We start from the raw sequence: 25,621 nt of genomic DNA, 5'->3' as shown, positions 1-25,621 counted from the left end.
CAAACGTTGAAGCGATGTTATCGGCGATGGCTTCAATGTTCGTGGCATCGATGACCAGTGTCGGAACCGCCGCTGTCTTGGTGTTCTTCATCAGCGACGGATCTGCGGAGGGCTGGATCGGCGGCTTTGCAGCCGCGGTTGTAGACGATGGCTTCAATCGTCTTGGCATCGATTCGCACTCTCGGCACCGGAAGTGAGACATCAACGAGGCTCCGACATTGAAGGCTGGGTCCGCGCCGTCGAAGCGATGTTGTAGGCGATGGCTTCAATGTTCGTGGCATCGATGACCACCGTCGGCACGGCCGCCGTCTTGGTGTTCTTCATCATTCAACGAGATCTGAGAATAGAATCGAAAGTGAGACAGAGAGAGACATTAGACAGAGAGAGACATTTCAACTATTTCCGACGGTTAGATCCTCACCGGCACTCTTAGATCCACGGCGCACGCACGGTTAGATGCACGCCGCCGCACGCACGCGGTTAGATCCGCGCCGCCGCACGCCGACGCACGCACGGTTAGATCCGCGCCGCCGCACGCCGCGCCGCACGCACGGTTAGATCCGCGCCGCCGCACGCACGGTTAGATCCGCGCCGCCGCACGCACGGTTAGATCCGCGCCGCCGCACGCCGCCGCACGCACGGTTAGATCTGCGCCGCCGCACGCCGCCGCACGCACGGTTAGATCCGCGCCGCCGCGACCGCCGTAGTAAGAGAGGAAATACGAGAGAGGAGGATGCGGCTGGAATATGCGACTGCCAGGGTTGGTAGGTATGTGCTCTGCTCTTGTCTCCGTATGCGTCCATCGTGGTAGAGAGAGATATCGAGCCGTCCGATCATAAATGATCGAACGGTGCAAGCGTTCGTTGAGCTTTCAACTAACCAAGATCCGTGTGACATACATCTCGACCAATCGGAGATCAGCCGGTGAGTACAAGTTAGGAAAACTGAGTAGAACTAAGAGGGGAAAAGTGAGGAAATGTTTATCGGAAGAGCAAAACCGAGTATGACCGAGTAAAACAAGTGGGCCCGGAGGGGAAAACTGAGTAACACTAAGTAAAACAAGGGCACCCAAATAATAAACGGACTAAGGGAAATTGAAGCTTTTGGCATAAAAATTGTAAAATTGTGTTATTTGAACAATATATTACATTTTGGCCGACTAGATATTGTTTGCAACTCAAAGATACACAAGTGTGACGAATTTGGACTCATTTGGACAAAGTTTGTAAGCATAGTGGGTATTTGGGAGGTGTATTGAGCAGAAAGCCCTCGCATCTTCATATCTAGTAGCTCATGGACTAGGAAGTGGTTTTGAAGCTTTTGGCATAAAAACTTCATATCTCTATATTTCCTTTTCCATTATTATTTCTCTAGGTTGTAGGTAACATAATAAGGCTCCATGGGAAGGTTCCACCATGTTTTGAATTATTTTGAATTGAACCCTAAAACCCTAAAACCCTAAAACCCTAAAACCCTAAAATGATAAATGTGGCTTAAATGTGGCATACAAATTGTTCATACAAATTCAAATTGTTCAACACAAAGGGATCCCCAATACAAAGGGAACCACAATACAAATTGTTCATACAAATTCAAATTGTTCAACACAAAGGCATCCCCAATACAAATTGTTCAACACAAAGGGATCGCCAATACAAAGGGAACCCCAATACAAATTGTTTATACAAATTCAAATTAGTTGTTCAGAATAAAATCTTTCTCTTGCTCCTGGTGTGACTCGCCGGGGCCACCACCTTACTCCGGGTAACCCTAACGGGGATATTACCGGTGTCTACCTTCCTTTTGCCCTCTTTCTTGTTCTTCTTCTTCCGCAAAGCTTGTGCTTTTTCTTCGCCATGCACTCTTCGAAGTTAGCTTGTATCATGGCCTTACCACTTTCGTGGCATTCTCGACTATACTGTTCCCTCTCCTCTAGACTCATCGGTTGAAGCCATTCTATATCCATCTTTTCCCTCTGCTCTCCATCCAATGGTTCAAGCAGCTCTACATCCATCTGTTCCCCCCGCTCTCGATCCATCGGTTCAATCTCCTCATGTTGAACTGCTGCTTCAATCTCCTCTGCATTTGCTGCTTCAATCTCCTCATGTTGAACTGCTGCTTCAATCTCCTCTGCATTTGCTGCTTCAATCACATCATGTTGAACTGCTGCTTCAATCTCAAGTTGAATTGCTGCTTCATTCTCCTCTCGCATTTTTCGCTCCCGCCTGATCTTCCATTCCAAAAGCTGGGTCAACTCCATTTTTACAAAGCCTAGCAATGTGTCCAGGGATTCCACAACGTTTGCACTTACGTTTTCGAATCGGTGCACCACCCTCTGCACTAGCTCGATCCTATTCTTCCTCGGCCTACCCGCCGGTCTAGTCAATACCGGAGAGTACAGTTTGAAGCCCGGATCGACTTTCATCCATTGGTCTTTTCCCAACAAGGTAGGAACATTCATAGCATATGCAGCCCTAAATTTGGCAACAGAGAAGTACTCGACACATACCGATCAACTTCACCCTCTTCACCCCCTATAACACTCATGAAAAACAATGCGTGTATGCAGGGGTATCCCACGGATCTGCCATCCCCTACAATGGCATTTCCTATCAACCAAACTCACTGGATACCTCCACTGCCTGTTTTCTTTGTCAGTGTAGGTTACCTCAGCCTCCATTCCTTTTCTGACGCACCGCATCCTCAATTGTTTTGCCCCGGCATGCAAAGACTTAATCAAAGACGGGAGCATGAGATGGCCAACATAATTTGTGGATGCAATTCTTTGACGCAGATCGATCTTTATCATGATCATCTCGCCTAATCTTATCAAATATTTGCCACAGCATAAGCCCTTTCAATGACTTGACCTTTGAATTGAAACTCTCCGCAAGGTTACTTGTTACATAGTCTACCTTGCAAATTTCATTGAATTGGCTTCTTGACCACACCCTACCATGATGTTCATCCAAGTACTCCTTCACCCCGAGGTTTTTGTTTATACAACACATCCAAATGAAACAGATGCTTCCTAGAGCTGCATGTGTATGAAGCTGGCCATAGGTTGTCGGTAAAAACTTTACCCTTGAATTTCTTTTGTAAAATTCTGTACCAAGTGTCGCATACATTCCCTATGCTCCACTCCAGGGAATACTTGCTTCTACCGTGAGTCTCCAAACCTTTGCAAGCATCTGTGTGGATAACAAGTCCTGTTGGATGACCTATAAGGTCGCGCAAATTCTGCAGAAACCAAGTCCAACTTTCCTGTGACTCAACCTCCAAAAACCCATAAGCAACAGGGAACATCCAATTATGTCCATCAACTGCAGTAGCAGCAACTAGCTGTCCTTTAAACCTGCCATGAAGAGCTGATGCATCCACGGCCAAATAAGGCCTGCAACCGTCCAAAAAGTCTTTCCAGCAAGCTTTGAAACAAACAAAAGCCCTTCTGAAACATTCCTTGTGCATTACCTTCCCGCTTTTCAATTTGTAGGGAACTGTATGCTTGTCTATCGCTACAACACTGCCTCGGACTAGCCATCTCCACTTCAGCTTTGAAAGTGTAAAGCAACTGAAAGCTTTCATTCCATGGACCATTGATCTTGTCAAGAGCCATTTCCTTTGCATAGAACATTATCATGTAAGGTACCTTCATTTTATACTTCTCAACCACCTTTTTACGAGTGCTGTTGGACCAAGTGAAGGCTCTTCTCTCAGCCAATCTAGGATTACATCTGCCAACCACCTAGTCTTCGCTAGCTTTGTTTTCAGCTCTGGCTCTCCCCTAGAGGTGGACACCTATGGATCTCATTATTCTTCTTTATCTGAAACATAATGATAAGGGATGTCAGTAATAGATAACAAATTTTACACCGTGATCTAAATACACAACCGGTTGGCGTAGTACCCGAACCAAGCCGCTTCGCGCATTGTGGATGCATGCAGCCTAAACCTACACCTTGGGTATGGGCATTTAACCGTGAACCTACCCGGCTCACTTTTAATAACCTCGAAATTATTCTTAGTGAGAATGTGATATGTAGTAATTGCATTACGGCAGTCCATCATCGTTTGAAACACGGTGCCTTCTACAAGCTGGGGTTTCTCCCTGTTCCACTCAATTGTTGGCAAGTCTTCACCTTCGTAATCGGCTAAAACGAGGCTGTCATCATTCTCATTCTTCTCTTCATCATCAGTGTCATCAAATCTGGCACCAAAAGCCATATCTTCCATGTATTGATCCTCCATTGCCCGCTTATCGCATCGATCTACCAATTCAGGAAACATCAACTCATCCTCATCATCTTGAGGAGGCTGATCCTCAATGTCCGCATCGTCCTCCACATCGACCGTACGAACGATCCGGCTACCACTAGCACTCGGGGACAGATGGTGCTGTCGTGGACCTACAAGGAGCGCCACGGCGCACACTATTAGCAGAGGCAGCAGCAGTAGAGAGACATGATGCCCGACCACTCGATGATGCCCCGGCACCGGATGATGCCCGGCCCCCGTCCACATGGATACGAATTTTACCGAACCGGCAAGAAGCATTCAAAGCAAAAAGAAATCCCGGATCTTCTTCGGAAATTAGTGGAACAAATCTTCCCTCCGAGCTGTTGAAATATTCGAAATGAACCGCATCGAGAGAGCTCCGGTGTAGTTATCGTAGATGTTAGCTTTGAAATCCGTTAACGAGATGGTGGTTGCAACCACCGCAGGGAAGTTAAACCCAGTCTTACAGCGTTTAGAATCACGCGTAAAGCTAGAATCCAGCCTAACCACCACCGAAAAGCCGTGCCGGATCCATCCTATTCGAAAAGCAACGCAGTTAGTTGAGCAACAACGATTGGCGCTCAAAAACTGCCTACCGTTAATTCACATGGGATAGGCGAGACGATGCTTACCCGGATGGAATCCATGCGTTAGATCCCTCCGATTCCCAATCTTCTCCACGGCTGGCGGGAATAGTCCGCGCACCGCGACGGAATTACAAAGAGGACAGGGGTAGATCCGGATCCGGTGGAGGCGAAGCCCGGGGTGGTGGTGGGGGCGGCGCCGGCTCGGCGGCGGACGACGCCATAAGGTAGGTGGGCAGGATGGCGTGGCGGCGGAGGGGCGGTGTGTGAGCTCCTCCGGCCTCGGACGGAGGGGAAAGCTTTGGGTCAGCTCTTCCGGTCAATAGTCAACACATTTCGAAAGCAACGGTCAAGTCAAAACCACCGCGGCTCCCTAGCCGTCACCGGTAACGGAAGGCCTCTGAACAGACGGCAACCCTCCCGTCCGAGCCTCTGGAAGGGGTTTCAAACTAGAGGGAGGGGAAAACTGAGGAAAAGTTAAGAGGCTGGGGAAAACTGAGTACAACTAACGAACCAGGGGCACGAAACTAGAAATCCCTTATCTTTTTTGTTAATTGTATCTCATATTGCATAAGTTAATACAATGTTTTCATTTTCTCATCCCAACAGTGGAAAGCACCAAATGACATAGTTTACTACCAGAAAAGGAATCCACTAAAAAGAATGTATCCGCATCATGAAGACCAAATGATGTCGGCAAAGCGTACTTTCGGAGAATCAAACATTCCAAGCTGGTGGTTCCATTGAAGAAGAAAACACCAGTGTATCAGAAGATACATTGGAACAGATTGACAACCTGCTGACTAGCGCATACGACCTATCACACAAAGTACCAACTACATTTGACCGCCTCAAAAATGGAACAGCTGCTGAAAACCAAGCATCTACTGTCAAAGAAATTTCTGACAACGAAGCTAAAGTTATAGAAAGTTTACGAAGACAACATTTCATCTCGGACAAACTTTCGCATTGTTCAAGAAAGCACAGGATGAACGTTGCAAGCAAATTCAGCAAGATGAAAGGATAGCAAATAATGAGGTACGACAAAAGACATAATCACACTGGCAATTTTTTGTTGTTTCTGTTCAAATTTAACTAATCTAACTACTTACAAATCATAATTTTAAATTTCCAAGTACAACAATATAAGACTAATAAAGTTTAAATACAAAAAACCAGGTTGACAAAGAAGCTGCATCTCCAACTCAAGAAGGCACTGCAGAAAAAACAAGAAGTGGAAAAAATGTGAGTTAACCTCGACTACATATGAGTTAACTTCAATTACAAATACAGCAACCGTTTAAATTATTTTTCTAACTTGTTAACATATCGTAACAGAGTTGCGAAGTAACCTGCTTCTACAAAAGAAAGGATTCAGGTACAATCAAACAATGAAGATAATATTAACTTGTTCATTGAATACAAAATAAAGTAATACTATTAAGTTGTTGTGGTGAATTTACAAAATAAATAATTTTTTTATAATAAACTTTTTATGTTATACCTTTGATCTACAGGTGCAAGATGATGGCCCAATGGAAGCATCAGAAAACTTTTACTTCTACAACTGAAGTGTGATGAATGTCTGTACTAAGACGTTGGTTTGAACTACCTACAACTTTTTTAGTATCTGTACTTTTTGTAAACGTCTGCAAAGTTGAAAATCCGCAAACATATCATTGCATAACTTCCTGATTCGAACCAGTGATTATAAATGTGAAACAAGTGTACTCTTTTCTAACCATGTTGGTTGCATTGTACCTCGCAGGAAAAAAAAAATCAAAAACAAAATCTTACGAGAACAAATTTTTGCTCCTCTTGGTGCGGACACTGTACTCGTATCTCCATCACCTTTTGTACTCCACAATCCTTGCACATGTAACTCCGCCAGACAAAACAGAAATTGTTGCAGAGAAACAAAAAAAACACGGTTGGTACGGACGCTGTACTCGTCTCTAGGTCACCTCCGTACTCCACAATCCTTCCACATGTACCTCCGCTAGACAAAACAGAAATTATTGCAGAGAAACAAACAGAAACACGGACCCCTCCTCCCATTGGTGCGGACACTATACTTGTCTCTCTGTCACCTCCGTAATCCACAATCATTGCACATGTACCTGCGTTAGACAAAATGGAAAATCACAAAGGGAAACAAAGGGAAACACGGTATAGTGCTCCTCACCGTGAGGATGCTGTACTCGTTTCTCCCACACATCTGTACTACACAAGCCTTGCACCTGTACCTGCGCTAGACAAAACGGAAAATCACAAAGGGAAACACGGTACAGTGCTCCTCATCGTGCGGATGCTGTACTCGTCACTACCTCATATCTATACTCCACAAGCCTTGCACCTGTACCTGCGCTAGACAAAACGGAAAATCACAAAGGGCCTCACCGTGCGGATGCTGTACTCGTTTCTCCCTCATATCTGTACTCCACAAACCTTGCTCCTCACCGTGCGGATACTGTACTCGTCTCTACCTCACATCTGTACTCCACAAGCCTTGCACCTGTACCTGCGCTAGACAAAACGGAAAATAACAAAGGGAAACACAGTACCGTGCTCCTCACCGTGATGATGGTGTACTCGTCTCCACCTCACATCCGTACTCCACAAGTCTTGCACACGTACTGCGCTAGACAAAACGGAAAATAACAAAGGGAAACACGAGTACCGTGCTCCTACCGTGAGGATGGTGTACTCGTCTCCACCTCAAATCTGTACTCCACAAGTCTTGCACCTGTACTGCGCTAGACAAACGGAAAATAACAAAGGGAAACACGAGTACCGTGCTCCTCACCGTGAGGATGGTGTACTCGTCTCCACTTCACATCGTACTCCACAAGTCTTGCACCTGTACTGCGCTAGACAAAACGAAAATCATCCGGAGGAACACGAACGTGCTCCTCTTGATGCAGACGCTGTACTCGTTAATCCCTCACCTCCATACCAACCAAGCCTTGCACCTTCAACTACAATAGACAAAAACGGGAATAATCCAGAGAAACAAGGTCAAGTGCTCCTCTTAGTGAAGATGCTGTACTCGTATTTCCGCCACCGCTGTACTGTACAAGCCTTGCACTTGTACCTCCGCTATTGTCTTTCCTATTATTGTATTTTTGAGAACAATCCCATCCACACATCGGAAACTAATGAACCACAACATCCACAGCATGCTGGAACAATATAATATATGTAAAAGGCACTGGACGACAAAACACCGCACTAGGTCCCGTATGTCATAAGGCGAGAATACAATAAGTGTAAAAGAGAGTGGACGACAAGACCTCACGGTAGCTCCCGGATGTAATAGTGGCGAGAATAGAATAAACATAAAACGAGTGGACGATAATGCCCCCAAGTAGGTCCCAAATGTATAGAGTCATAATAGAATAAATATAAAAGTGAATGGACAATAACACCCCGAAGTAGGTCAGAAATGTCTTTGGGTAGAAACCACACCAAAACTACTCTACTTGGCTTCTAAAATCAACAGTTCCACACCAACCGCTTTGCAAGAATCCACCTCCTTATCCAAAACAGGAAAAGAAAGCAACAACAGCAAGGGAGCATCGCCGGCATCTCCATCACAGAGACACCGGCTTCAATTCGGAAAACTATCCCAGGTTTCGGATCATTGGTATGTATATCTCCAAAACTTATAGATTCGGTGGAAACTCTATGTTATAAATAGATCAGTCGCATACCACAATAATGCAGAAAACAGATCTAGGGTCTACTGGAAAACAGTCTCACTACGCTTTCTTTTGCCACCTCGTGAATCAAGCACGAACTTGAAGTTCCGCTCATGGATCTAATAGGAACAAACATCACACACATACATCGTATTCGAGGTCAACCAAGGGAAAAAGATCAAATGTCGGCGGACACAGAGATATCAATAAGTATATAAAATTTTAATTTCAAGTCAACCAAGAAAACAAGGTTAAATGATTAATATAGGTCATGAACAATATATTCGTTGCTAAAATATACTAATATTCCACACTATGACATTTAAATGACAAATAAGAAAAAGATATAACTATAAATCAAATGAATTTCATTATCACTTCGAACTAAGTTGAAACAAATAAATTATTTATATCCAAAATGTATTTGTTTGCATTAGTGAATAATCCGTAGTTCCTTGGTCTCCAAAATATATTGCAAGCATATGCAATTTGATGGTTACCTTTTTGTTCTACATAGAAAATGCTCTCAAGACTGCAAGAGGATGCACACAACAGGGCAAAGAAGTACGGATACTTGTGCAGAAGCTGTCCAATATGCGAGACCGACCCTCACTACTAGGTTTCAAAAAATATATTACTCATCAAATACAATGAAAGTTGACCTAAATTCAATTTAAATATGATTTACAATGAATGAATTAATAATTGAAATGTCATATCTAGGAAACACTGCTTGCAAGAATTCAGGAGACTGCGCAATCAAGGGCAGAGGAATACGGAAACTTGTGCAACAACTATCCAACATACGGCGTCGACCCTCAAGACCAGGTTTTCAAATAATCATAAGTTAATGCTTAGTTGCGTATAAACCATATTACTTCATGTCATGCAATGAAATTTAATTTTATTTTATTTAAATCTTAATGCATCTAAACTATATGATCTTAATGCATCTAAACTGTAGGAAAGTCACGCAACAGGTAATCAGGGTACAACCAACACTGCCACTGAAAAGAGGCAAAGCAATGATGAAAGTGACAACAGCACGGAAAAAGGTGTTGACAGAGATATTGATGAAAGTTATGCACAGTTTATCTCAGAGGTGTTGAACAAGATAACTGTTAGAGGTACAAATAGTAGCAACCAAAAAAGCAAACATTACAGTGAATATATAGTTTTCAATGAAAAATTTATAATACCTCTTGATTGTAGGACCTGGACTGTATGGAAACGAAAATTTTGACGAAGCATGCGTCTTTGGAAACCACGTGGAGATGAATCTCTACTAGTATAGTGTGGCAGTTTTGAATTTGGATTTACCACCCTCCTTCCAGTTTCCCGCCGAAACAACTCAGAGGCTATGGTGACCGTTGATTTACAATGCAAAAGTACCATCTACCGTTCATCAATTATCCTTGGAAGTAATCCAACGGTTGCCATGCGCCGGATTCGCCCGCGCACATCAATCACTCCGCATCGAGCTTGCCTGTGAATCTCCTAGGAGGTAGCTGAATGTTCTAGAGAGTTAATGGTCAAACATCTCCAGCCATCTTCGAATATTCTAGAGTACAGGCGTTGCACACTAGCAAGTTGCAACCTGGGTGATGTGCTGCAAACATTATTTTTCTCATCAAGCGGAACTAGAAGTCCACGTGCGTATGGAACTTTTTTTGGAAACCTGCCAAGGCCCAATAATTGACCATGAACTACCCGATTAGGTTGTCACTTCGCTAAGGTTTTCTTGCAGGAAGTTTGACATTTCTCCTAACATGGATATATTCAGAATATCAGATACGTTTTATTCTTTATATTTTTCTAAATTGCTTGACAGACCATTTCTTATCTCATGTCAAGAACTCACTTACAAGTAATAAATTAACATGCATTACGTCTTCTACAAAAAAATATAATACGCCTTCTCAAAAAATAATCCTTTATCTAATTACAAACATGCACATACTCATGTTGACCTGTACATAAAAAATATGCATCACTTCGGCGTAGATCATTCTTCTTCTTTTTTTCCTTTTTACGAAAAGTTCACCAACATATTTGTAATTTTCAACAACAGTACAAGGAATCTCAAGAGTAATACAATTACAAACAGGTCACTGGATCCCGTAGCGACGACTACAAGTACTCGGACGAGCCTAAGAAGCATCGCCTATATTGCCCCTCAGTCATTGGAGGCGGGCAAAATCTATTGTACTAGAGCTTGTTGTATTAGACAAATAGAAAGTCGTCGTGCTAAGAGCCTGTAGGACCAGCGCAAGAGAGCAGCAACCATCGCCGATGAAAAAAAGAGTAGATCATAAGAAACACTGACTAAATCTAACTAGCTCCGCGGGAGACAAACCTCAACACGCTCTCGCGGCGATGCGCTAGAAGTTCCGCCGAGATGGGGACTAGGCAGGGAGGACTTTATTCTATCTCCAGGGAGCCGACACCGCCACACCCTTCAAAGTAGAACACAAACCCTAAGCCGCCACCACCACACCTTTCAACGATGCGCTAGAAGTTTCGCCAAGATGGGGACTAGGTGGGGAGGACTTTATTCTATCTCTAGGGATGCGCTAGAAGTTCCGCCGAGGTGGGGCAGATAGACAACGCCGATGGGAGGCAAGAAGCCCTAACCGCTTGTCTCTATGTCTAGAGCAAAAGGTTACGCAATGCATAAAGTTCGTAAATATCCCAGTCTTTAATTGCTTACTACTTTTTTTCAACAAAAAAGTATTCTTCTACTTATATGGCGCAAGGTGCAAAGCACGTGCTACTTACTAGTTACACTCAAGTACTCCAGCTGACAAATGAAGTCATCACGAACCAGACACCAGCTATTAAACATTATATTTGCACCATGACTAAATCATTTGTTACAAGAGGCATATCTAAGATGGTAAGTTTATCGGAGTTTTCGTAAGTCTATCTCGTCAGTTATATAAAATACTTACTGTCTTCATGACAAGAAAACTTCTGACATACTGTACAACAAAACTAATAATGGTTCGTTAATATCTTCTTAGGAATTTTCAGAAGAATTCACTAATGAACACATTCGGGGATTCATACAAGAACCGGTTAAAGTTCTTTGTCGATTGCACATCGGGAGACATTACAATGTATGCTACCATGAAGATGGATAAGAATGGGAAAGCTATGATAAAGAAAGGTTTCCGAGATATAGTTCAAGAATTTTACCTGAAAGAAGGAGACATTTGCTCATTTAGCTTCAAAGATGAAAGAGGATCTCCATTCTTACATGGCAGTGCCTGGCTCAAGCTTGTCATAACAAAGCTAAAATGTGAGGCGTAAGTTAAAATAAGTACAATGTGTCGTACGAAACAATGTGAACCACGCAACGAATTACGTTCAAGTATTTGTATTTGGTTATTAGTTAATGCTAGTGTCACGTGTACTTTTCAATATTTTATATGTAATATTTGAGAAACTACTCGAATTTATTGACACTGTAATGTTAATGGTAGTGTCATATGTCTGAAATTCATTTGCTGCGAACTGTACTCGACTCGTCCTCACCGCTGTACTCGACAAGCCTTTGCACCTGTAACTACACTAGTGAAAAAGGAAACGAGACACGATCCTGTACTCCTACATAAGTTGTACTCGACTCCCGGTCACCCCTGCACTCGACACGCTTTTACACCTGTACCTGGGCTAGAGAAAACGGAAAGAGACAAAATCATGTACTCCTTTTTGTGCGAAACATGTACTCGGTTCACCATCACCGTTGTACTTGAAACGCATTTGAACCAGTACCTGCGATGGAGAAGCACAGACTTGTACTCATTTTGATGCGAAACCTGTACACGACTAGCCGTCATCGCCGTACTCGACACCCTTCGGACGTGTACCTGCGCTAGAGGAAACGGAAATCTTTCCAGATAAATCAAAAGAGAAACACAGTACCGTGCTCCTCTTCCTACATAACCTGCACTCTACTCTACGACGAGGATGTACTTCACACCCCTTCGGACGTGTACCTGCGCTAAAGGAAACGGAAATCTTTCCAGATAAATCAAAAGAGAAACACAGTACCATGCTACTCTTCCTACATAACCTGTACTCGTCTCTACGTCGAGGATGTACTTCACACCCCTTCGGACGTGTACCTGCGCTAGAGGAAACGGAAATCTTTCCACATAAATCAAAAGAGAACACAGTACCGTGCTCCTCTTCCTACATAACCTGTACTCGTCTCTACGCCGAGGATGTACTTCACACCCCTTCGAACCTGTACCTGCGCTAGAGAAAATGGAAAATCTTTCCAGAGAAACAAACAGAGAAACTACCTCGTACTCCTCTTGGTTCCGACGCTGTACTTGTCTCTACGACGAGGATGTACTTCACAACCCTTCGAACATGTACCTGCTCTAGAGGAAACGGAAATCTTTCCAGAGAAACCAAAAGAGAAATACAGTACCGTGCTCCTCTTCCTACATAACCTGTACTCGTCTCTACGACGAGGATGTACTAGACACCCAATAGAACATGTACCTACACTAGAGAAAGCGGAAATCTTTCTAGATAAATCAAAAAGAAAAACACAGTAACCTTTTCAGAGAATAAAAGAGAAAACGGAAATCTTTCCAGAGAATAAAAGAGAAAATCAAACAGAAACGGTACTGTATTTGGTTATTAGTTAATGCTAGTGTCACATGTACTTTTCAATATTTTATATGTAATATTTGAGAAACTACTCGAATTTATTGACACTGTAATGTTAATGGTAGTGTCATATGTCTGAAATTCATTTGCTGTGAACTGTACTCGACTCGTCCTCACCGCTGTACTCGACAAGCCTTTGCACCTGTAACTACACTAGTGAAAAAGGAAAGAGACACAGTTCTGTACTCCTACATAAGTTGTACTCGACTCCCGGTCACCCCTGCACTCGACACGCTTTTACACCTGTACCTGGGCTAGAGAGAACGGAAAGAGACAAAATCATGTACTCCTTTTTGTGCGAAACATGTACTCGGTTCGCCATCACCGTTGTACTTGACACGCATTTGAACCAGTACATGCGATGGAGAAGCACAGACTTGTACTCATTTTGATGCGAAACCTGTACACGACTAGCCGTCATCGCTGTACTCGACACCCTTCGGACGTGTACCTGCGCTAGAGGAAACGGAAATCTTTCCAGATAAATCAAAAGAGAAACACAGTACCATGCTCCTCTTCCTACCTAACCTGTACTCGTATCTACGCCGGGGATGTACTTCACCACCATTCGAACATGTACCTGTGCTAGAAAAAACGGAAAATCTTTACAGATAAATCAAAAGAGAAATACAGTACCGTGCTCCTCTTCCTACATAACCTGTACTCGTCTCTACGCCGGGGATGTACTTTACACCCCTTCGGACGTGTACCTGCGCTAGAGGAAACGGAAATCTTTCCAGATAAATCAAAAGAGAAACACAGTACCGTGCTCCTCTTCCTACATAACCTGTACTCTACTCTACGACGAGGATGTACATCACACCCCTTCGGACGTGTACCTGCGCTAGAGGAAACGGAAATCTTTCCAGATAAATCAAAAGAGAAACACAGTACCGTGCTCCTCTTCCTACATAACCTGTACTCTACTCTACGACGAGGATGTACTTCACACCCCTTCGGACGTGTACCTGCGCTAGAGGAAACGGAAATCTTTCCAGATAAATCAAAAGAGAAACACAGTACCGTGCTCCTCTTCCTACATAACCTGTACTCTACTCTACGACGAGGATGTACATCACACCCCTTCGGACGTGTACCTGCGCTAGAGGAAACGGAAATGTTTCCAGATAAATCAAAAGAGAAACACAGTACCATGCTCCTCTTCCTACATAACCTGTACTCTACTCTACGACGAGGATGTACTTCACACCCCTTCGGACGTGTACCTGCGCTAGAGGAAACGGAAATCTTTCCAGATAAATCAAAAGAGAAACACAGTACCGTGCTCCTCTTTCTACATAACCTGTACTCTACTCTATGACGAGGATGTACTTCACACCCCTTCGGACGTGTACCTGCGCTAGAGGAAACGGAAATCTTTCCAGATAAATCAAAAGAGAAACACAGTACCATGCTACTCTTCCTACATAACCTGTACTCGTCTCTACGACGAGGATGTACTTCACACCCCTTCGGACGTGTACCTGCGCTAGAGGAAACAGAAATCTTTCCACATAAATCAAAAGAGAACACAGTACCGTGCTCCTCTTCCTACATAACCTGTACTCGTCTCTACGCCGAGGATGTACTTCACACCCCTTCGAACCTGTACCTGCGCTAGAGAAAACGGAAAATCTTTATAGAGAAACAAACAGAGAAACTACCTCGTACTCCTCTTGGTTCCGACGCTGTACTTGTCTCTACGACGAGGATGTACTTCACAACCCTTCGAACATGTACCTGCGCTAGAGGAAACGGAAATCTTTCCAGAGAAACCAAAAGAGAAATACAGTACCGTGCTCCTCTTCCTACATAACCTGTACTCGTCTCTACGACGAGGATGTACTCGACACCCAATAGAACATGTACCTACGCTAGAGAAAGCGGAAATCTTTCCAGATAAATCAAAAAGAAAAACACAGTAACCTTTTCAGAGAATAAAAGAGAAAACGGAAATCTTTCCAGAGAATAAAAGAGAAAATCAAACAGAAACGGTACTGTATTTGGTTATTAGTTAATGCTAGTGTCACGTGTACTTTTCAATATTTTATATGTAATATTTGACAAACTACTCGAATTTATTGACACTGTAATGTTAATGGTAGTGTCATATGTCTGAAATTCATTTGTTGCGAACTGTACTCGACTCGTCCTCACCGCTGTACTCGACAAGCCTTTGCACCTGTAACTACACTAGTGAAAAAGGAAAGAACACAGTCCTGTACTCCTACATAAGTTGTACTCGACTCCCGGTCACCCCTGCACTCGACACGCTTTTACACCCGTACCGGGCTAGAGAAAACGGAAAGAGACAAAATCATGTACTCCTCTTTGTGCGAAACATGTACTCGGTTCGCCATCACCGTTGTACTTGACACGCATTTGAACCAGTACCTGCGATGGAGAAGCACAGACTTGTACTCATTTTGATGCGAAACCTGTACACGACTAGCCGTCATCGCCGTACTCGACACCCAACAGAACATGTACCTACGCTAGAGAAAGCGGAAATCTTTCCAGATAAATCAAAAAGAAAAACACAGTACCGTGCTCCTCTTCCTACCTAACCTGTACTCTTATTTACGCCGGGAATGTACTTCACCACCATTCGAACATGTACCTGCGTTAGAGAAAACGGAAAATCTTTACAGATAAATCAAAAGAGAAATACAGTACCGTGCTCCTCTTCCTACAAAACCTGTACTCGTCTTTACGCCGGGGATGTACTTCACACCCCTTCGGACGTGTACCTGAGCTAGAGGAAACGGAAATCTTTCCAGATAAATCAAAAGATAAACACAGTACCGTGCTCCTCTTCCTACATAACCTGTACTCGTCTCTACGACGAGGATGTACTTCACACCCCTTCGAACCTGTACCTGCGCTAGAGAAAACGGAAAATCTTTCCAGAGAAACAAACAGAGAAACTACCTCGTACTCCTCTTGGTTCCGACGCTGTACTTGTCTCTACGACGAGGATGTACTTCACAACCCTTCGAAAATGTACCTGCGCTAGAGGAAACGGAAATCTTTCCAGATAAATCAAAAGAGAAAACGGAAATCTTTCAAGAGAATAAAAGAGAAAACGGAAATCTTTCAAGAGAATAAAAGAGAAAGCGGAAATCTTTACAGACAATAAAAGAGAAAACGGAAATCTTTCCAGAGAATAAAAGAGAAAACAGAAATTTTTACAGACAATAAAAGAGAAAATCAAACAGAAACCTTTCCAAAATAAAAAAAAATAGAAAAAAAAACAACAGTTTGATGCGCCGAAGGAGCCTTGATACGAGGCGAAGCCGAGCCGTAGCAATCGCTTCGACATATGGGGGTAACGACAAACGGGGACAACGACATATGTCTGCCATTCATTATGTTTATTAATGTTTGATGCGCCGAAGGCGCCTGATACGAGGCGAAGCCGAGCCGTAGCAATCGCTTCGACATATGGGGGTAACGACAAACGGGGACAACGACATATGTCCGCCATTCATTATGTTTATTAATGTTTGATGCGCCGAAGGCGCCTTGATACGAGGCGAAGCCGAGCCGTAGCAATCGCTTCAACATATGTCATCTCGTAGCACTCTGTTGGAATTAAAAAAAAAAATTGTAATTTGAAAGTGCTACCTCCCTCCCATTAATTCCCCAGAAAACTCACAGCCCGGAAATACAAAGGGAAAAAGCCAAAAAGAAAGTCCCGCCCAATTTTTTGAAAACGTACTGCGCGCGTAAAGGGAAAAAGAAGATTAACGGGTCCGCATATTGTTAACGGGTCTACCGGCGCGTAAAGGGAAAAAACCAAACCCGGAAAACGATTCGCGTCTTTTCCCGGGGACACGTTCCGCGCGCGACACGTGTCGTCGCGAGAGCGCGCGCGGGGGATGGGTTTTTCCCTTCTCAAAGGTCGGCCTTCGTGTAGTGGCACCCATTCTTTCTGTTTAAATTTGAAAAATATTCAATCTAATCTAAGAAAATGTTTCAACTTAGAAAAGCTCAGATTAAAATGATAGTACATTACGTAGCGCTGTGAACCATCGATCTGTCTTTTTCGTTCTAGGAGCAGCCATTCTTCGTCCCCGAAACGGAAATAAGAAGACGATCGAAGATGATACAGCTAGTCAGCTAGATAACAAGTCTTGATTTTCATCTATATTTCTTCTTGTCGCGTCTTGGGACCGTCGGTTGCACTTGCTAGCAACTTGAAAGAAACCTGTGTGCTCAGCTCCACGTCTGCGTCAGTGGTGAATACCGTGGCTATGGCAACTGCAGAAAGTGACCAAAGATCCGAAGTTAGACGTATAGTGTACTCCTTTTTATTTCTTTATCGTGCTCGATCACATTTAAGACGCACGGGTGCGTGTGTCTGTCCAACTTAGGTAGACTCGTACTACTACAACGGCTCACGTGGACACTCAGGTCGCTACTACGGTACTACCGCTCATGTAGCTGTGCACGTACGTACTCTACTAGGAAAGCTAGCTGATAGGGAAAAAGTGTGCTTCGAACGTTTGGAGGTCAACATGCATGGGTAGGGATGGCACCCGCAGGGTATGGGGATGGGTAGAGCTATCCCGTACCCGTCGCCTTCAGTTTTACCCATCACCCGTACTCGGTATAAGTTTTTCTCATACCTGTCATCCGATAGGGTAAATGGATATCCATAGGTAAAAATACTCGGGCTTACAACACATCAAAATGATCAAAAAAAATGTGAGAAGGTAAAGCGATCCTAAATAGGGGTCTAATTCTCATTAATATACCCGTGATTGTGAGATCAGAAAGTGTGAGGTTCATCCTAACGTGAAGGCATGATTAGAGAGAAAATCAAGTAGTTTACAATGTTACGGCCTACTTATCAAATTTAGATGGGTAAATGGTAGGCAGGTATGGGTTTAACGATCTCATACTCGTATCCTCTCTACCTGGTGGGTATGATATTTTCCCATTTATAAATCCATAGATATTATTTTATTCTATAACCGTACTTTTATTGGGTTTTTACCTGGCGGGCACCTGCCTGTAGCTGGACCTGGACATCGTTTTAAACTTAAGATCTTACCCTAGCTTTAATTTAATAAAGCTACACAAGCAGCATTCAACATAGTCTGATACAACAACATATAGCTCGCACACACCAAATCCAGGTACCCGATCGAACCTGATCACCACTAAGCAGAAAAACAAGACTCACAGCGGTCGAAACATACAAATGACACACAGGGTCCAAAATACAACTAAGGTAGTTCAAGGCACATCCGATGAGAGACTTGCATGAAGACGTCGAATGGCTCCATCGCCGCGTCCTTCAACCTCCATTGCTGCATGTAGATGATCATTTTAAACAACGCGTTAGCCGGCTTTCCGATAAGAGTACCTTCCATAGTTAGCTTATTCCTAGTGTTCCACAACGCCAAAAGTAAACCAAACTAACCTACGACACGCTCCTGTCAAGCCGTGAGAGATAGCTAGAAAATTCCCAGCCCTGCCGGGTTCCACGCACAATGAAGGAGGTCCCTAACTACCGCCCACATGAAACCCACAAGTGAGCAGTTGAAGAAGCTATAGTCACAGTCTTCAAGCTAGCCACAAAGAGAGTAGAGTCCGTCTGATGGACCCCTGCGTTTGGCTACCTGCTCCAAGCACGGCAGTTTGCCTGGAATGAGCTGCCATAAGAAAACCTTAATCCTAGGCGGCACCTTGGTACTCCAGATCTCTTTGAAATGGGTCATTGCCGCTCCCTGCGACAACCGAAGGTACAACAATTTGGCCGAGAAGCCACCCGAAGCCTCCAAGCGCCAAGAAATAACATCGTCGTCAATGCTAGCTTGGGAGAAGCTAAGATTCTGAGTATGGTTGACCCATTCAACCGTCTCAGCTAGAGTAAAAGGTCGGCGAAACCGAAGCCGCCAACTCGGACTATCCCTGGACCCCATTACCGTGATGAACGGTGACTCACAACAGCTAAACACAACCGGGTAGCGCTCCCGAAGAGGGGAGGTACCCATCCACCGATCCAGCCTAGAAAAATGTTCCTTTCCTGTTCCAGACAGAGTGTTTCACCCCCAACTTAAAGTACCACTTGATCTTCTGAATGGAGTTCCAGAATTGCGATCCCTTGGTAGGTACTAGCGGCGAAAACAGGTCATTATCCCCATACACTTTGCCCTAATCAAGTCTGCCCATAACTCTTCAACGTTCTGGTAAAGTTTCCAGATCCACTTCAACATCATTACATCAAGGCAATGCTTATATGTTTGGTGTTCAGGATTCCCAATCCCCCAAACGTCTTAGGGAGACACACCGTAGCCCAGTCGACCATGTGGTACTTGCGTTTGTCGCCCACCCCTTCCCAAAAGAAGCGAGAGCGGACCTTGTCAAACACCGCATGCGTCGAGTCAAAGAGCATAAACAGGCTCAAGGCAAACATCGGTAGGCTTGACAAACAAGAGTTTGTCAGCTCCATCCGTGCAGCTGAAGCCAGGAAGGTCCCCTGCCAAGGATCAACCCTCCTACCAACTTTGGCCGTCAGAAACTCCCAATCCGAGGCCCTCAAGGTCTTGTCACTCACCGGAAGACCAAGATACATAATGGGGATCTTCCCTAGTCTGCAGTTGAGGAGGAGAGCCACCCTCTCCTGCTCCACAGCCGTGGACCCCACGACCACAACCTCACTCTTGGAGAGATTAATCTTTAGACCGAACATCAATTCAAAGCTAACGAGAATCAGCTTTAAGTTGGCAATGCCCGCATCTGTCGGCTCGATCAAAACCTGGGCAGCGTCGCCACGCCGCCGTCCACATCACCCTACGCGCTACAGTTTTTTAGGCTGCAGTCAACACACCTTGCGCCAGGCTGCTGGCTAGCTGCTGCCGCTCACTTTATTTGCCGTGCAAGGGTCTACATTTGACGCGCCGCTATCTTTTTCTTATTTCCCAAGTGTATGCAATTTCAGGCCATCGAGCTTTTGGTCAACTCACCTAGAAAGAACGGTATAACATAACTAATGTTCATGATTTATGTCTAATTTTTCAAAAGATTAGAAGTGCGGTATCTAATAATGGGAAGCGGGCGCAACAAGTTGCAATTTTTTTTGAAACAAAAAACACAATATATTAAGCAAGCAAGCCGCCTCATTAAAAATCCTCCAGTCCCCTTAGGTACCCTGATAAGGAAAAGAGTGTGCATCAGAAACTTGATGCTTGCATAGCCAAATTACAATCCTTCTGGACATCCTCCAACACACATGTCGAAGCAGAGCCAAGGAGGCAACCCGAAGTACCACTCTTGCCTAATTGTGCTAGACTATGAGCTACAAAATTACTGACCCGATCCACTTTGGAGATTCTAATACTAGAAAACACTTTCAGTAGCTCTCTGCACTCTCGCTATAAATGGCACCAGCTATTGGATTTGTCCATATCATCGCATGTAAGAACTTGAACAGCCCGCAAACAGTCAGACTTAAGGATAGATGACCGACCATTAAGAGCAATCAAATTTTTTAAACCCTCCAAACATGCAGCGCTTCAGCATCTTCTGCACTTGCACACCCGGGAATAAACCTCCAATCCGTTAAAACTGGTTTACCTTGGTGATCACGGACCAAAATACCGATGCCTGCTCTTCTCCTCGGTGAATCCCAGGCTGTGTCTACATTCGCCTTCAGCTCACCTTCCGAGAGATATACGATCACCGCCACATCCCACATATAGCCATTACTAGTTGAAATTAACCATATATTTGTTCACACCCACTAATGTTAACCTCTACTTTTTCTTTGAAACCGAGAGGTAAGATTTGGGCTTCTTCACCAAAAATGATGCACACTGGATACTAAACCTAAAACCACCAACAATTGTCTCAGCACCTACAAACTTGATGAAGGGGGTGGCCATGTATGGTCCGTGCGTCCTAACCTCACACCTACCAATACCATGTTAAAATCGAAGGCCTCACGAAACCCCCCAACGACGAGCCGGGATCACAATCAGGATCAACAAACTCTCAACATGCAACGTTACCCGCTACGAACCCTACCCGCCCCCCGATCCCGCAACGCGCCGCGGGCCTCCTCCCCCCTTCCAGACGTTGCCAGAGGTCCCGCCGGACAAAGAACGGGCGGCGACGGCGATGGCAGGGACTTCTCCACGCGGACGCGATGGCTTTAGGCTCTGGCAGCGACGACGCGTGGCACGGTGGTGGCAAGGTGCTGCAGGCTCCCGATGGTAAGCGCGTTCGACGGCAACGCCCTGGCTTGGCCACCTCGCGATGGAGGCGCTCCTACAGGCGCGGCAGCGAGCTCCAGGATGGCTCGGGCCTTGATGGGCTTGGGCGGGCCGACATTTCTGGCCACGGCTGCACGCATGCGCGGTGGTGGCGCCGGTAGCTCTTGGCCGCCGCGGCTAGCTGGTACCGAGGTGGTGCGGGCGGCGGCGGTTTAGGCTTCGGTGGCCGTGGTGGTGTTGGTGGTGGTCGGCGCCCTTTTCCTACGACAGTGTTCCTCTCCTCTTGGTGGTGGTGGCTAAAACCAGTGGCATTCATCCTCGCCCTCCATCTCCAGTCCATCTTCGGGCAGTGCTCTAGGCATGGTGTTCGGCCGGGGCGAAAGTCCGGCTTGGCAAAGGCCAAGATGAGCACGGCAATGCCTACGGGCGTTGTTTCCGGCTTGAAGGCGTGTTCATGGCCTTCACTATGCCCCCTCCTATCAAATGCCGGGAGAAACCCTAGGTCCGGCGGCCAGACCGGGCGGCGGCGGCACCACAATGTAATCATCTTCTTGAATACGTCGTCTATCTCATCAGGAGAGGGGCCGATGCGACATTTGGAGTCTGCGGGCATTGGCGTGCTACCGGTGTTGGCTGCTGCCCCGAGCTTGTGCCTCAGGGGCGCAATGTACGGCATGGCGACACTTCCTCTTTGGCGTCTTCCCCTAGTCCATTCGGACCATGCCTCTTCCTCGCCGACTCTCTAGGCTCATGAGGGGTGGTACGTTGGTCCGGTCGCCTTGGAGTCGAGGTCATGCCATAGTGTGTCTTGCTTGGTTCGTGACACGGTCCTGAAGTCATGTGCTCCTCTTCTCGCCACTCGTGGTGGAGTTGGGCAAGCCGAGTCATTTATCATTGGGTTTGTAGAGGGTGCGTTGTTTGCCGCTTGGCGTTGTATCGTGGTGTAGCATTTTATTGTGGAATAGCGTTGTATCGTGGAGTGGAGTTGTTGCCTTCGTGGTGTTGTTCCGACCATTTTGGCCTTTCTTCTATATGATCGATACACCTTCCAGGTGTATTCTCGAATCAAGGGCAGGCTCCGCCGCCGACGCGGCGGGACGCTAGCGGAGGGGAGGCTCGAGGGTAACATCTAGTAGATGTTCTACGACAAGACAATCAATTACAGTACAAACAAGAAAATACAGCACAAATAATTCTTCCAAACATCAAAGTAACGGACCAGAAATGCACTGGGTTCAGATTCATGCTGCACAGCTGAAGCCTGCATGCCAGCCAGCCCCTCTCTGTTCTAAATCAGAAACTTGCCCATTCAGGTGCCAATGTGAGACATTTAGGGAATCACTAGTAACAGACTGAGCTACAGAATTAAGAGAGCATGAACACAGTAAAAAGCTAGGCCTCACAGGAGGTGACCGCTAACATGTGAATGAAATCACTGATATAGTGACATTAATTCGGCACATACATACTCATGGGCTTCGCCATGATGAGAACTAACAAGGAGTAATTTTAACAGCTGATGATACATAAGCCCCAACGTTTCGACACACGATGTTCAAGGCTAAACAAGGATTATTATAAATATCCAAGGACTAGTTAGCTCGATCCTAATATTCACACGAGCCACTCCCAGATTCAACCTAAGCCATAGCTTGCATCTGGGGCTGCGAGGCTGGTGCCAAAGGGGATCTCGACCCTTTCCTTCACAACGCAGTGCGCCCTGCCATCTTCGACCAGCATTACCTTCCCAGGAGGGCACTGGATAGTAGGAACCTGCTCTTTTGCAGCAGTCAACTCTTTGCCAAACAGCCCCGCAATGTCAAGTTTTATGCTGCTCCTTATCGTGGGGTCGTAGCCAGTAGCCTTCATGATTGATACAGCGCCCACAACCATGACCGCTGTTTTTGCCATCCATCCGATGAAAGATCCGGTTCCTCCCTGTGAATTGCGGCTCGACGTGCTAGCACTTCTGTTTTGCAGCCCGTTTGTCCTTGTACCATCTTCAGTCATGCCATTAGCACCCAGTCCGTTGTGCAAACACTTGGACTTGGACACATAGTTTGTAGGATAGAGATCATCAAGCACAAAGGAGTTGGTGACATGGCTCGAGTAAGGAGGTAGGATCAGACCATCATCATTTTCAATTTTTTCGCCAGCAAAAGCAGCTGCCTCATGGATTACCTCACAGTCCTCTCCCTTGTATTCTCTGAGCTTGTTAAGAAGAGATGTTCGACTGCGATCAATCTGGCCCAGGATGGCTTCTCGCTCATACCTCTGTTGGTGTTGGAGGTCCTGACAGTAGCATTAATGTGTTAACATACTTATTTTCCAAAACAGAAGCATGCAACAACAGCATAAACTTTGTGCACAGAACACTATCAAGGCAAATACCATATTCCTGGAACAGTTAGTGATATCCAATAATAGGCAAAACTCACTTCTTGAAGTACCTATCAACCAGTAAAAATAAGACATTGTCTCACACATAGCAGTAGTAATGTTAAGGTACTTCACAGGTTCAATACGCTTTGGCGTGTCGTGCTTAAATGTGTTAATGTCACACATATCATATTCTTAAAGTAAGTGATTTGTGCAAGAAAGCAAGCAAGTGATGGGGGGGGGGGTGTTCTACCAGCAATACATGCAAAAACTCATCAGAATTTCACAGTTTAGTACTCCCTCCTATTCAAATTACTAGTCACAGATTCAGGCAAAATGTTGTCTAAATCTGTCTAGGTTCATTGAATCCGCAAAAAGTAATTTTGATCGGAGGTATTAACTATGGAGTACAAATTTTCATCTTAACAGCTGATTATGTCTCTTAGCAAACAACCTTTATCTCTTGAAATCAGAAAATCCCATATGAACGAATGTCAGCTTTCCCACCACAAAAAAGCAAGAGATAATGCTAGCTTGTGCAAAACCGCAATGGGTTGAACACTGATACTTCCCATATGGTAAGCAGAGGAACAAATCATTTCTCTCTGTGAACCCCATATTATACAAAATTCATGTTCTTATTTTGTCTTCGGTCAGCAATATCTACTGATTTTCGATCGCAAGAGAAAAAAAATTGTACCTTAACCAGCAATCCAGCATCCTTAATCCTGAAGGAAGCAAAGACACTACTACTAGGCTGGAGTTAGTGAGCCACCAGGAAATTAACATCTAAGCAACGCTACTATTTCCCCCTCTCTCTAGCATCTCATATTAACAAGCCTAGATTGAGTTCCTCACGAATGACACAGCACTAGGAAAAGAATGTCCTAACCACTATATGATCATAGCAACGCCAGCCCGTCGTACAAAACGAGAACTAGTTAATTTTTTACCATAGCCACAAAAGCAGGCTGCGAGGCTAGCAGAGCAACAAAAAAAAACCCTTTTTTACGGAATGACAACCGGACCTGCAGGGATGCGAGCTGCTGCTCGAGCGACTCGAGCGCGTCGTTGATGCCGACCAGGCTCTCCACCCCCACCTCCTCCTCCCCGTCTTCTTCTCCGCCGTCTTCCTCCTCCCCCGCGCACAACCGCGGCAGGGACTGCGCGGCGGCACAGGCGGAGATCCTGGAGCGGAGGTCCGAGGCGCGGGCAAGCACGAGGCCAATCTCCTCTTCCCCTTCCATGGCCACCGCCGCCGGTGCGGGAGGGTGAAGAACCCTAGCTAAACCCCCAACACCCTGCTGCAGGCGGCGAGCAGTGGAAGCTGCAGTCCTGCACACCGCGGCGAGTCTTGCGCCTTTCGTGGCTGCGACGACGGAGGCGTATCCGAAGTCTGTTTGTCTTTTGCGCTCTCTAACTACCTAACTGGGCTTGGGCCGAGTAGGAAAGTAAGATTAACCTTGTTGCACGCAAGCGACGTGGCGGATGATGGGCTGGTGCATTGCACCATTTAGGAAGTGAAGTGTATTTGGTATCTTCTGCAAATCGTCAAGAAAAAAACACTTCCTCTTAAATGTTTCTTTCAGCGCGCTCTTTTTGTGACAAGTGTTGCGTTGTGGTTTCACCAAGTGTTGTTTTCACGTTGCCCGGTTCCCCGCTAGGTGTTTTCATGTTTGTCAAGTGTCACAATAAGGTGGAAGACTCTAAGAGCAATAAGAGCAAGTACAATAGAGTCCAGTCAGCTGATTATAAGACATTAAATAATATA

At 45.2% G+C, this 25,621-nt stretch overlaps 1 protein-coding gene across 1 annotated transcript; it reads right to left on the bottom strand.

Annotated features, from left to right (window-relative positions):
• Positions 1–22,887: 22,887 nt before the first annotated feature.
• On the bottom strand, positions 22,888–25,247 carry LOC124676127 (plastid division protein PDV2-like). Its single transcript, XM_047212206.1, has 2 exons — positions 24,879–25,247; positions 22,888–23,763 (listed from the first exon to the last, which is right to left on the bottom strand). The coding sequence occupies exons 1-2, from the start codon at positions 25,095–25,097 to the stop codon at positions 23,107–23,109; spliced, it is 876 nt and encodes a 291-aa protein (XP_047068162.1). The 5' UTR covers positions 25,098–25,247; the 3' UTR covers positions 22,888–23,106.
• Between the last annotated feature and the right edge of the window lie 374 nt (positions 25,248–25,621).

The sequence above is a fragment of the Lolium rigidum genome, chromosome 7 (genome assembly GCF_022539505.1).
Source record: "Lolium rigidum isolate FL_2022 chromosome 7, APGP_CSIRO_Lrig_0.1, whole genome shotgun sequence".
NCBI lineage: Eukaryota > Viridiplantae > Streptophyta > Magnoliopsida > Poales > Poaceae > Lolium > Lolium rigidum.
Note: the sequence above shows the minus strand (reverse complement) of the source record. Positions and strands in the feature narration are given on the sequence as shown.